This window comes from Pelmatolapia mariae, unplaced genomic scaffold, assembly GCF_036321145.2.
Source record: "Pelmatolapia mariae isolate MD_Pm_ZW unplaced genomic scaffold, Pm_UMD_F_2 NODE_ptg000371l+_length_39260_cov_1, whole genome shotgun sequence".
Taxonomy (NCBI): Eukaryota; Metazoa; Chordata; class Actinopteri; order Cichliformes; family Cichlidae; genus Pelmatolapia; species Pelmatolapia mariae.
The window spans coordinates 9,415-21,974 of record NW_027052059.1 but is presented as its reverse complement, the minus strand read 5'-3'; the positions used below and the strand labels follow the sequence as shown (position 1 = coordinate 21,974).

Here is a 12,560-nt window from a genome sequence, read left to right as displayed (position 1 = left end):
AGGAGACCAGCTGCTGCAAAAATGTTGTCTCATACTTGTCTGATATGGGCTTCTGCTGCTTAACAGTCTCGCACCTATTTTCTCATATTTTTTTTATTTGACACATCAAATGTTTGATATGAACTGCAGATAGGTCAGTTCACCACAGCCATGCTGTTGTTAAAGAGCAATTAAAGAGCTCCTGAAATATGAAAGGCCTTCCTATGATAAAAAAGGGATATGCTACATGGAATAGTTGAAACAGTTCATTAATTTATTGTTTAAGGTTTTTCTATGGGATTTTTCCAACTGTATCAGATAAATAAAGCAAGAATAAATTTTATTTTTATCTGCATGCTCTGAATTCCTCAGAAACAATAAAGAGAAATTTAAAGGCAATTAAGAAGATCAAATATTTAACAAGTAAGAGATAAGGGATGAAAAGAGGTAAAGGATCAGATTGATACATGGGGAATGCACTGAACAACTACAGGTATTTATGATACAATAAATACTTGTCATTCATGACTGGGGGCAGAACACTGAAAAAAAGGCCATGTTGGATTTATTTTATTCAATAGTGGACATTGGTTGCACACAACTGTTTTGCTTTGGCAGAAACTTAAACAACTGAGTTAAATCAACACAACTTATTCATATTCAATAAACCTGTGCATTTTGTGTTGATAAAACATGATGGAAATGTGTTTAGATGAAGTAAGTTGAGTTCTTGGAATGTTTTAATCCTTCACAATTTTTTCATTTTATTTCAGCACTATTCAATAACTTTTACCCCAGTACTACATGTTGTCTTCATACTACATAATGGTTAACAAAATCTAGAGTCTGGTTAACCTAAAAATTGCATGGATTTAAAATGACTACTATCCTCTAATCTTTTTCCAGGTTGCAGGGGGGCTGGGGCATAACCCCGAAGTGATAGGTTAAGAGTCAGGGTTCACCCTGGACAGCTCACCAGTCTATCACATAGAGACAAACAACCATTTGCACTCACATTCACCAATTAACCTAACTCTAATAACAGCATGATTTTTAACTGTGGGAGGAAACCAGAATACCCAGAGAGAAACTACTGCAAACTAGCCAGATTGTGGATTTGAGCCCAGGAGCTTCTTGCTCTGAGGTAACAGCACTAACCACCATGGCACCAATCGAGGCTTAACAAAAGTAGGAAAGCTATGATTTCAAGGCTTGATGCTGAATTTTCTGTACATTTTTGTCCTTGACAGGTTAAACCACAATAAATAGCAATAGTATACCTGTGGTGTGTGTAGTTGTCTGCTTCTTCTAACTGCAGTGATTTTCCTGCAGTTTGAAATCTTGTGCGAGCTTGTGAATTTCATGATTCCAGCAACTAACCACTCTTACTAGATTGTATCATGTAATCTCAACAAGAACAAATTAAGTTGTTGAATTTCATACAGATCCTACATGATTTAATTACAGTCAAGATAGAAACATGAAATTTTTGTGTTCAAATCGCAAGGTAGACTTTTTTTTTAAGGTAACAACCACCCAATTTACTTTCGGTATACCGAAAAAAGTAGACCGAAAAAAGTAGAGCGGCTACGATCCAAAGCGCGTGAGACTGAAATCCCGTGCAGTGTTGCGAGATTTAACATTGCTATATTATTGACTTACTTCACTTGAACATGATATGAACAATTTAACCTACCCTCTCTGCATATCATGTAGTTTCTACACTATATAGTTACACTTAACTTTAAAGCATGAGGCAATTGTGCTAAATACACGCAAGATGCTTACATAAATCCAAGAGATGGCCAATCCCTTTTTTTCAGTGAATAAACAGACTGAAGTGTGTTTATCCTGGCAGATAGTGTGTTTAGCTATATGGTTGAGTGGGCGTGTGTGTGTGTGTGTGCATGTGCGTGTGTGTAAATTTAAGTAGCTACGAATACTTCCTAATTTCAATTTAACTTAATGCATACAGGTGCAAAATACTGTTATAAGAGTGTATTGTGGTCTTGAAGGGGTTTATTTTTGGCAAACTTTTATAATAAAGTTTGACAACTGCACAAGGAATTTTGTATTAGAGCTTGAGAAAAAACAACAGATAAAGACAATCAGATGTGTGTTTTGCAGGTAGACTCTAACATTGTAAATAAAGTTTGAAATAGAAATCATCAAAAACAAGAAATCAGGATTTAAGTAGCTTGCCTCTTTTAACACAATGATTGCAGTTATAAATTATAAGGACAGTGCAATGCACGTGGCCAAATATGTATAAAAGAGGGGTCTTAGAAGCATTTGGGATTAAACATTGTGGATTTATAAATTGGAATTATAATTTTTGACTTTTATCTCTCTACTCATTTTTGCTGGACAGGATTTCAGTCACACAGGATTTGGGAAAATTTGTACCTTTCCTATTGGATTATATCAACATGGAACGAAGATAAGTGCATCTTCCGGCCTGGATGCACCCATCCTCCTCTCAAGATCAGCATTAAGAATCAGGATTATAATAATAACAATATAATAATAATTTCAGCGATGATTATGTAATTATTAGTATCTGATCCAGCTTTTGGATTGCTCCTGCTAAATTGCTTTATTAAAATATCCACATTCAAAAAGTCTATATTGTGAACATTACCTTTTTAACCCTTTGTGAAACAGTAAAGGTAAAAGCCAGTAAATTATGTGAAGTTGTATTTACCTACTTTAAAGGAACACATTATTTTTACTATGTTCTGATGTGTAAAATCTTGCAAGCATTAGAGGGTGCTTAGAGGTTTAACTCAAATTACAATGAAAACATTTTTCAAAAAATGATATTGAAATATTTAGATGCTACTTTCACTGTAAAGCATTAATATTGAAAAACACTTATACTTACATATACTTATTATGAGCAGACCTTCCAAAACATTCAGTGAAATGAGAGTTTTATAACAAGGCTTATACAACACATATATTGTTTATTTTGTGTTTTTCTGTGAAACTGAATGGGTTTCAGTGTACAATAAGTAACAACTTTTTATAAATCGCACAGGGAAAAAAATTGTTTAACAACAGGTCATGCTAATCCAACAGAAAAGGCCTTAAACTGTAAGATTTACAGCTTGCTCAGTACTCTTATTTACAATTTACTGTTTTGTTGTTGTTGTTTTTTAACAGAATTATTCTGGCAAACGCAGTTGACTTTTTTTTTCTTTTGTGAAATTAACAAAATTTTTCTTTTACAGTGTGGAAACCACAAATAAACCTGCCCTCTAAAAGCGAAGCACTCTGTTGGGGTGAATGGTACTTTGAAGCCTTTAAAATATGACAGGTTCTCATTATTAAAGATTTTGTGGAGAAGGACTTAAATTCAATACTGGATTTAACAGGCAGCCAGTTAAGATAAATTAATAAGGGACATATGCTCTCTCTCTCCAGTCCCTGTCAGTACTGCTGCGTGAGCATTGTCCATCCTTGAAGTAACAAATGCATGAATTAGTTTTCAGCTTCACCTTAAGACAGGAAGTTTTTACTTTTAGCAATATTGCGCAAACGAATAAAGGCAGGCCTCTAACGTGTTGTTTCTTAATGCTGAAGGAGATATCCTGGTCCAAATTGTAAAAAATAAATCTATGCAACCATACCCTTTTAGGACAGCATCCTGTCAAAAACAGTCCAAAGTTCAATACCAGTAAAAGTTAGATTCAGTTATTGAATATAGTGATGATTCATAAACACAAACAAACAACCTCTTGGCCTAGTTTTCAAGCCAGACTTTGGTCTTGACGTCGTGTGACCAAAGCTCTCTTATGTGAACAGAAGTCTCATTCCAACTGCAAACTTGATCTTTTTCGACACACGATCGAATTTACACGGTAGGGATACAAATTGCAGTTTTCCTGTTGTAACACTTTGGGTTTACTTACCAGTCATAGCACAATAATAATCATTAGCTAAGCTCGATCAGAAGTAGTTCTTTACTGTCCATGTTTATTGGGTGCTATCAGACAAACATTAGAGTCAATGAGGATCTAGTTTTTATTCATACTTACTATTCTGGTGTGGATTTACTTTTTGGATCTCCTCATTGAAAGACATTGTTTAATTAACACATTTTTGATTTAAGAAAATTACAGAGGAGATACCAGCCCTTTCTGGGGTTACGATAGGAAGGGTTTGAAACCCCCAGCTGCCACATCAAACATGTGGCGCTACCTGCTGTGGCGACTTCTTGTGTATAAGAGGGGAGCAGTGGAAAGTAGCTTCTTCTACATTTAGCTTAGTTTAATACTTTTCTCAGTATCCATGTCAGCTGTGATCACTTGAAAATTTTCATGATTTGAATTTAAATTGATGAATCCAGCAGAGAAAATGTTTTTTTATGTCTCTAATGTCCACTGTTTCCTGTTAATTGTTATGTCACTTTGTTTAGTTTTGTTAGTTTAAGAAAAACAAACACTTTGCGAAACAAATTTTTTCTAAAGAATTTTGTTTTTGAGAAAAAACATAATGGGTACAGAGATCCAGAGTCAAGACTACTTAATTAGAAGTAGACTGGAAATAATAAAATTTTAACTGCAATAAACTGCAGTTTAGAACTGACAATTCTGCATTAATTGCAACGTTATAGTGATCCAAATCTGTGAGTGTAAACATGTGGAACAAAAATTGACTATATCGACATCAAACTGACTCTGAACAGCTCTCCATGTTAAGTCTTGATGCGTGATGATCACTCGGGTGTGGAAACTTTCATTTATGTCATTTATGATATTGATGACAAATGTATACGCTACGCTAGATTACCATGGTTTCAGTCCTAGTGAAACTGACAGACAACACATCAAAGCCCTATTTCCTTAGTTATTATTGGTGTATGACTCAACACAAATCATTCTGCCAACAAGGAAACAATAAAAAAAAAATCACTAACTTTATATGTGTAGCTTCATAAACATTTCTCATACTCAGGGTCATCACACCACTTCTTTTTCAGTACACGAAACCAGTTTCATTTATTAGTTAGACATCTCTTCGAAGAAGGAAATACAACACAAGTGAAGTAAAACACACGCATGCATATTCTCAAAGGTTTTGTAATCTTAACAATAATTACTACAACTTATGAATGGTTGTGTGAAATAACACTGAGTTTGATTGTTTAAATGTTTTTTTTTCCCCTCACAGAGATGTTACACAACATATTTTTGCTTTTTGTGGGTCTGCTGTCATTGGAACATGTGTCCTTTGCAGAGGTTCCTTCTTCACAAATAGGTAATTCACAAATGTATGAACTAGTCTTAGGTGATACAACACAATACATATGCTCTGTGTACTTTCCCTTCCTGCTGTCAAAATTTAAATATTCTTAAATTGCTTTCAGTTTTAGTAAATATCACAGAAACAAGAGAGTATGCTGAGAGGATGCAGAACTTCACCAGGACAAATTTTGAGCACTTGGTGAAAGTGAGGAACAGATCCATGTATGTTGTAAGGAGCTGTAAAGAACTCAGGGACAGATATGATGAACGAGAAGGTAAGGACAGTGTGTTCACATTTCATTAACTTAACACAACAATCCAAGGCATTTATGGCATTTATAATTACCATCAACATTATTGTTTCTCCTCCAACTCAGCATGCTATATTACTTTCTGATGAAGATTGTAATACTTTTCTCCATCATTTTGTAAATAAGGTGATGGACCTGAGATCCTAAATCTCCTCAAGTGCCTCCCCTTATGAAGATACCCTTCAGTGTCATGGGTCATTTACTTCCTTTTCTCCAATCACACTTAATGATTTAATTACAGTAATAGGTAAAATGAAATCCTCACCATGCTCTTTAGATATATTACCTCCCTCTGTCCTGTCTGGGACTCTCACCAGCATTGGTCCCACATTGCTATCCATCATCAACAGTTTACTGAGGCAAGGCTGTGTCCCATCGTATTTTAAACATGTTGAGGTAACTCGTCTATTAAAAAAACAGAAACTAAAGTCTTTGTCTCGTTCCTGCTTCTTTCATTTAAGGAACATTTCTAAACTGCGACATATGGTTTCCTCAGCTGAATTAGAAAAAAATGTTCATGCATTTGTGTCATCGCGTTTAGATTATTGTAATGCCCTGTTTACCAGCTTGGACAAATCATCTCTTTCTCGCCTTCAAGGTATACAAAATGCAGCGGCCAGGCTACTAACACGCTCTATCAAGCGTGCTCACATTACTCCCATTTTATATTCTTTACATTGGCTCCCAATAGATTTTAGAATTCATTTTAAAATTCTTGTTTTAACATACAGAGCACTAAATGGCCAGGCCCCAGATTATTTATCCAAGCTTCTTATAAAATACACTGCTGCTCGTTGTCTTCGCTCACAGGCTCAGAGTTTGTTGGTTGTTCCCCGTACACGACTGAAGACGAAAGGGGACAGAGCCTTTCAGTCTGTGGCACTAAGGCTGTGGAACGGTTTACCACCACAACTACGTTTGGTTGACTCTGTGGAATCCTTTAAAAAGCAGTTAAAAACTTTTGTGTTTAAACCGGCCTTCTTGAATTGTTTTGAATTTGCATTGTTTATATTGTCTATATTATTACTTAATGTTTTCTTTATTTTAACCTTTGTGTACAGTGCTTTGTGACTGCCTGTCTACGAAAAGCGCTTAATAAATAGACCTTACTTACTTACTTACTTACTTATGTCTTCTTAAGACTCAACTATGTTATCTTAATGCTATAACATTTCCAGATGGAGTATACTACCTGACTACAGGTAATGGCATGCTGTACCAGACTTACTGTGACATGACCACAGCTGGAGGCGGATGGACGCTGGTGGCGAGCGTCCATGAGAACAGCATTTATGGGAGGTGCACTGTGGGTGATCGCTGGTCCAGCCAGCAGGGCAACAATGCTGACCTGCCGGATGGAGACGGGAACTGGTCCAACAGAAACACCTTTGGAACAGTAGAGAGCGCCACTTCTGATGACTTTAAGGTAAAATAACAAATAACCAGTGGTGAAAAGAGACATTAACACTACTTTATTTCGAGGTTGGTTAAGTAATTCCATATTTTGCTTTTTACTTTCTTTTAATTCATATTTTTTTATTTCACTGCATTTAACTAATCGTAATTAATTGCATAGTAAAGTTATACATAAAAAATGTGTGGTAAGATAATAAAATACATTAATTTGGTGTCTATAATCAGTTTCTAATCAGATTTTCCCAACCTGTTAGATGTTCTCTCTCTGTGTACTTCAAGAACAGTTTCCCATCTCAAATTTCTGTTTTCGGCATTATTCATTCGCTTATTACCCACCAGTGTACCGTTGTTTACAGCGCTGTCGGCCGCTGTCTTTTTTTTTTTTTTTTTTTTTTACTTAAATGTCCTCGGACAAGAAAGCCGTGATAAATGCACTGCCCAAGTGCCCCCTCTCCCCACTGCCTTTCAGCGGCAGGCAGCAGCAAACAGGTCGTCAGAGGAGGCCGAGATGATGATAAAGTTTAACATTGTCTAAAATATTGCCTGAGTGCCAAAGCACTTTAAGCACAAGCACAAGATTGTTAGTTAATCATTTACAAATCAATATTGTCTGCATGGACAGCAATTTACATCCCCAAAAAGTGAACATGTAAAACTGCGGTGTTAAGCGATGTGGTTGAAAAATTTGGGTTCGCCTAAGAAAAAAAGTTAGGCGCACCAGTGCAACCGTGGCAAAAAGTTAGTCTAGAGCCCTTTTGGTTTTTTTCTATTCTTAATTATAACATTTCAGTTTGTGTTTTATCATTGTTCTAGAGTCCTTGGATCCCTACTTTGATTACTTTGTTTCTCTAGAAGTGTTTTCCATGTCTGTTCCTCCCTCTGTCTCATCTTTCCTTTAGTGTCTGTTCCACTGTCACCACTATAAGTCTGTGTTTAGGATTTATATTTTATTTCTTGCTTGTTTTACTTCTAAAGTACACTTTCTTTCATGGATTTCGTTAGTTTTATTTCCTTGTCAGATCATTGGTTTATTTGCTCCTGTAGTGTTGTCTGTGTCTTTGGTCTGACCATGTTTTTTGTGATTCCCATACAATTTTGGAACCTGTTTTATAGACTTTGTTTTGTAATTTCATTTGATATTTTATAAATTTAAGATGACTAAATCTAAAGATGAAAAAAAGAGCAAATGGAACTATTTAAATCTATCTGTTGTAAAATAATTGTGGCAAAAGTTTTAATTAAAGTCATTAGTAGTGTCACAGTAGTGTGTCCACGTTCCCAGAATCCAGGTTACTATGATATAACAGCTGAGGACATGTCTGTGTGGCACATTCCAAACAACTTCCCGCTGGAATTCTGGAACCTGGAAGCTGCAGCCGTCCTCCGCTACCACACTGAAAACCGCTTCCTCAGACTGTATGGAGGAAATCTCTTTCAGCTCTTCAAGGTTTGATTTGATTTGATTTTATTGATTAGCATTCAAATATCTCAGTGAATACAGAATACAGAATAAAGATTACCACAAAGCAAGAAAGCATGAGACAAGGCTAATCAAAAGGTATTGGCTGAAGCATTTGCTTATTACGCCAACCCTTTTAACAAAAGATCTTTTTGCATGCAGCTCCTGTACACAGGGCTCGAAGCAAAGAATAAAACAAAGCAAAGCAAAAACAAACAAACAAACAAACAAAAAACTTTTCACCTTAGATAAGTAACTACATCAAAGCAAAACAATCAAGAGTTTCAGTATTATTATTTTTGCTCTTTTCATTCTTGATTTATATATTTTTCTAATACTCTGTTTTTAAACATGTTTTTAAACAAGGAAAATGAACTACACCTTTTTAAATCACTGTCATAACTATTCCACAGGTTAACTCCTCTAACAGAAACACATCTCTGCTTTATGTTTGTCCTTATCTTGTTTTTTTTAAAGAAATCTGTTCCCCTTAAGTCATATTGACTCTCTCTGACTTTAAACAGCTTCTGAGTACTGCGGCAAAGCAAGTTATTTTGTGCTTTATACATTATCTGTGCCATCTTATATTCAACTAAATCTTAAAATTTCAGGGTATTCAGATTAATAAACAAAATGTTAGTTGGTTCTATATAGTTTGATTGATTTATAATTCTTATAGCTCTTTTTTGTAACTTGAAAATAGGAAGAGTATTTGTTTTATATGCATTACCCCATATCTCCAGACAATAAGTCATATATGGAAGCAACAGAGAACAATAAAGTGTGTATAATGATTTTTTGTTCAGGACATGCTTTGTTTTGTAGAGAATAGCAATGGTTTTTGACATTTTTGTTGTCACATGGTTTATATGAGACTTCCAACTCAGCTTATCATCAATTATCACTCCAAGAAATTTATTTTCATACACTCTTTCAATTTCAATTCCATTAACCCTGATTTTAGATACATTTTTCATTTGTCTAGTGCCAAAAATAATCAATTTTGTTTTCTTTATATTTAATGATAACTTATTTACATCAAACCAGTTTTTTAATATATTTAACTCCTTTTCCGCTGTAGTCAGAAGCTGTTCTAGGTCTTTACCTGAGCAATACAGAGTGGTATCATCAGCAAACAATACACATTTTAACAGTTTGGAAACACTACATATGTCATTTATATATAATATGAATAATTTAGGGCCCAGCACAGAGCCCTGAGGAACACCACAAGTTACCTTCAACTGATTAGATTTTACATTATTGATTTCGACATATTGATATCTGTCATCCAGGTAACTTTTCATCCACTTATATGCTATCCCTCTTATGCCATATCTCTCTAGTTTATTCATTAATATAGAATGATCAATTGTATCAAACGCCTTTTGTAAGTCTATAAAAACACCAACAGTATATTCCTTATTATCTATAGCATTAGATATCCCTTCTACAAGTTCCATCACTGCCATCGAAGTGGACCTTTTCACTCTAAAGCCATATTGGTTAACACTTAGGAGATTATGCTTCTCTATATATTTATCAAGTCTATTAACAAATAACTTTTCTAAAATTTTTGAGAACTGTGGGAGTAGTGATATTGGCCTGTAATTGGTAAACTGACATCTCTCTCCGTTTTTATGGATTGGAATAACTTTTGCTATTTTCATTTGTGAGGGAAACACACCAGTTCGAAAGGACAGATTACATATGTATGCGAAAGGTTGCACTATATATTCTATAATACTTTTAACTAATATCATGTCAATACCAAAACAGTCGGTGGACTTTTTATTTTTAAATGTCTTCACAATGTTAATTATTTCTCTATGAGTTGCAGCACCAATAAACATGGAGGACACATTCTGAGTAATATGTTTATTTAGGTCGTTATTATTTCTTGACTCTGGAAGAAAAGGAAAAGGTAATTTAGCTGTGCAGAAACCAAACTTATAACCAGGGTAAAAGGTCACAAACCGCTAGGTATCAATTACCTGGCAGCTAGTATCCATCATTAACAAGGTGGTACTACTGGATGGGTGATACTTTGTACAAATGATTGTTAATCTCTTTCTTTGGGTGGTCTGTGCATGGGAAAAGGAAACTGAAAAATAAATGTCTTTGTTTGCATTTCTTTCTCTTTCTGTAACACTTGAAGACTCACACAAAGAAAGAATATTTCACTTATGACGTCTTTCTGTCAAAATGTCCTGTTCAATTAAATTGATAGTGTTAAATTTAAATAAATCGGTAAGAAGTTACCTCGCCAAAACAGAGATGCTGCACTCCTTCACTCCCTTCGGACACTATTTTTTCAGGTTTGGTCATTTTTCTCTGTGGTCTTCTCTTTTTGTCTGTAGCTGTTCCACAGAAGCCAGAAAATCATATTCACACAGCTACACATGTTGATTTTAAAAATGTATTTTCAAAAGCATTACATTTGTTTGCATTTCAGTCAGAAACTATTTACAGATATACAAATAATCCAGCACTCAGCCACTTCTAACCAGTTAGAGCTGAGACCTTTTTAGTATAAAATAAAACAGTGGTTAAAAATGTTGTTAACTACACAAACAAACCAGCAGATCTACGCGTGATAAGACTGTGTAATCTTTTCAGCAATATCCAGTGAGATACAATGTTGGGTCATGCGGTGACAGAGGGCCAGCTATTCGCATCGTATATGACCACGGGGATGAGGAGTCCACCAGAATGTTGTATGGACCCAATTCAAGAAGTAAGAAGATCATGTATGAAGAAAATAATGGTAATAGAGAGGTTTTTTAACCATTAGCCATAATGGCTGATAGGGTATAGTTGTCACCCCAGTGGTTGGTCGGGGAGGACACTTAAGCTTGTGAATGTCACGTGAGAATGAGGAAATGTAGGAGCTTAACAATACGATGCAGGATTTTGAAACTGATACCATTAGGTGTGTCTGCTAGAAGGCTGCACTGCTAGAAGGGGTAGCACTGGTGCGCACCAATATGTTTTGTTTTTACCGTCACTGGGTAATGTAAATTATAGATCTGGATTAGCATTAAATGTTTGCTTATTTTTTGTGTAAATTGCAACACAGTGTTAAGACTCAAATAATTTTTTTTCAATTTCATAATTTGGTGTTTAAATATATTTGGTTTCATGTTTTCTGTTTGAAAGATGAGTTTGAACCAGGCTTCATCACATTTAGAGCTATAAACCGTGAACGTGCGGCCATGGCTATCTGCTCTGGTGTCAAGCCAACTGTTGGTTACAACACTGAACATGTGAGTAATCAATCATCACACATCTGCTGGCAATGAGTCATCACAACAAATGGTATCAACTGACAATATTTGTGTGTATCTGTGTGTGTGTGTTTGCAGTACTGTATAGGAGGAGGAGGATATTTCCTCCCTGACCAGTGTGGGGACTTCCCATCATTTGACTACGACAGACTGGGCAGGGAGCAAGGCTGGAGCGCCTCCAGAGAGATGTCCGAGGCTGCTGTCTTACTGTTTTACCGCTGAGAGGATTTGTGTACATGTAGCCTCTGACTAAAGTCTGTTCAGCAGTCCCAGCTGTAACCAGATCAGGGAAGACTACAGATTATTATTTTTTATACAAGTATTAATCACATAGTTTCTATATATAAAAAAATGGTAATTGAGAGATTATTAAGAGTCATTTGTAATTAAGGCACATACCAGCAGTAATGAACTGTGTATTTAAATAAAATGATTAAAAGATGAGCTCTCTGAAATTATTTTGGGTACTTGTTTTTAATAGTCAGTAGACATGAAATGCGGGAGACAAATATAAATATGAACGGACAATATTGGCAGTTTATTTGTTACCAATAAACCAGTTATTATACCAATAACATCAGTTTGGAGATCACCTATACACAATATTGCCAAAAGTATTTGCTCGTCTGCCTTCACAAGGAGATAAACTTGAGTAACATCCCATTCACCGCTCTAGTTCATCCCAAAGGTGCTCTGTTGTGTTAAGGTCAGGACTCTGTGCAGGCCAGTTTAGTTCTTCACCACACCAGACTCGCTCATCCATGTATTTATGGATATAAATACATGGATGAGCATGACTGCACTGGTTTGCAGTCATGTTGGAACAGGAAGGGGCCATCCCCAAACCCACAAAGTTGGG

General features: G+C 35.6%; 1 protein-coding gene across 1 annotated transcript; it reads left to right on the top strand.

The window, feature by feature from the left end:
- The first annotated feature begins 5,391 nt into the window (after positions 1–5,391).
- Positions 5,392–11,923, top strand: LOC134623064 (intelectin-like). The gene is made up of 6 exons (XM_063468290.1): positions 5,392–5,503; positions 6,718–6,965; positions 8,238–8,402; positions 11,034–11,151; positions 11,574–11,680; positions 11,780–11,923. The coding sequence occupies exons 1-6, from the start codon at positions 5,392–5,394 to the stop codon at positions 11,921–11,923; spliced, it is 894 nt and encodes a 297-aa protein (XP_063324360.1).
- Positions 11,924–12,560: the final 637 nt, after the last annotated feature.

What these genes read in the sequence shown, in the direction of transcription:
- LOC134623064 (XM_063468290.1), top strand. Translation starts at nt 5,392, where the DNA reads ATGCAGAACTTCACCAGGACAAATTTTGAGCACTTGGTGAAAGTGAGG. An exon ending in CAGATATGATGAACGAGAAG is followed by an intron (nt 5,504 to 6,717) that starts GTAAGGACAGTG and finishes TAACATTTCCAG; the next exon opens with ATGGAGTATACTACCTGACT. An exon ending in ATCTCTTTCAGCTCTTCAAG is followed by an intron (nt 8,403 to 11,033) that starts GTTTGATTTGAT and finishes TAATCTTTTCAG; the next exon opens with CAATATCCAGTGAGATACAA.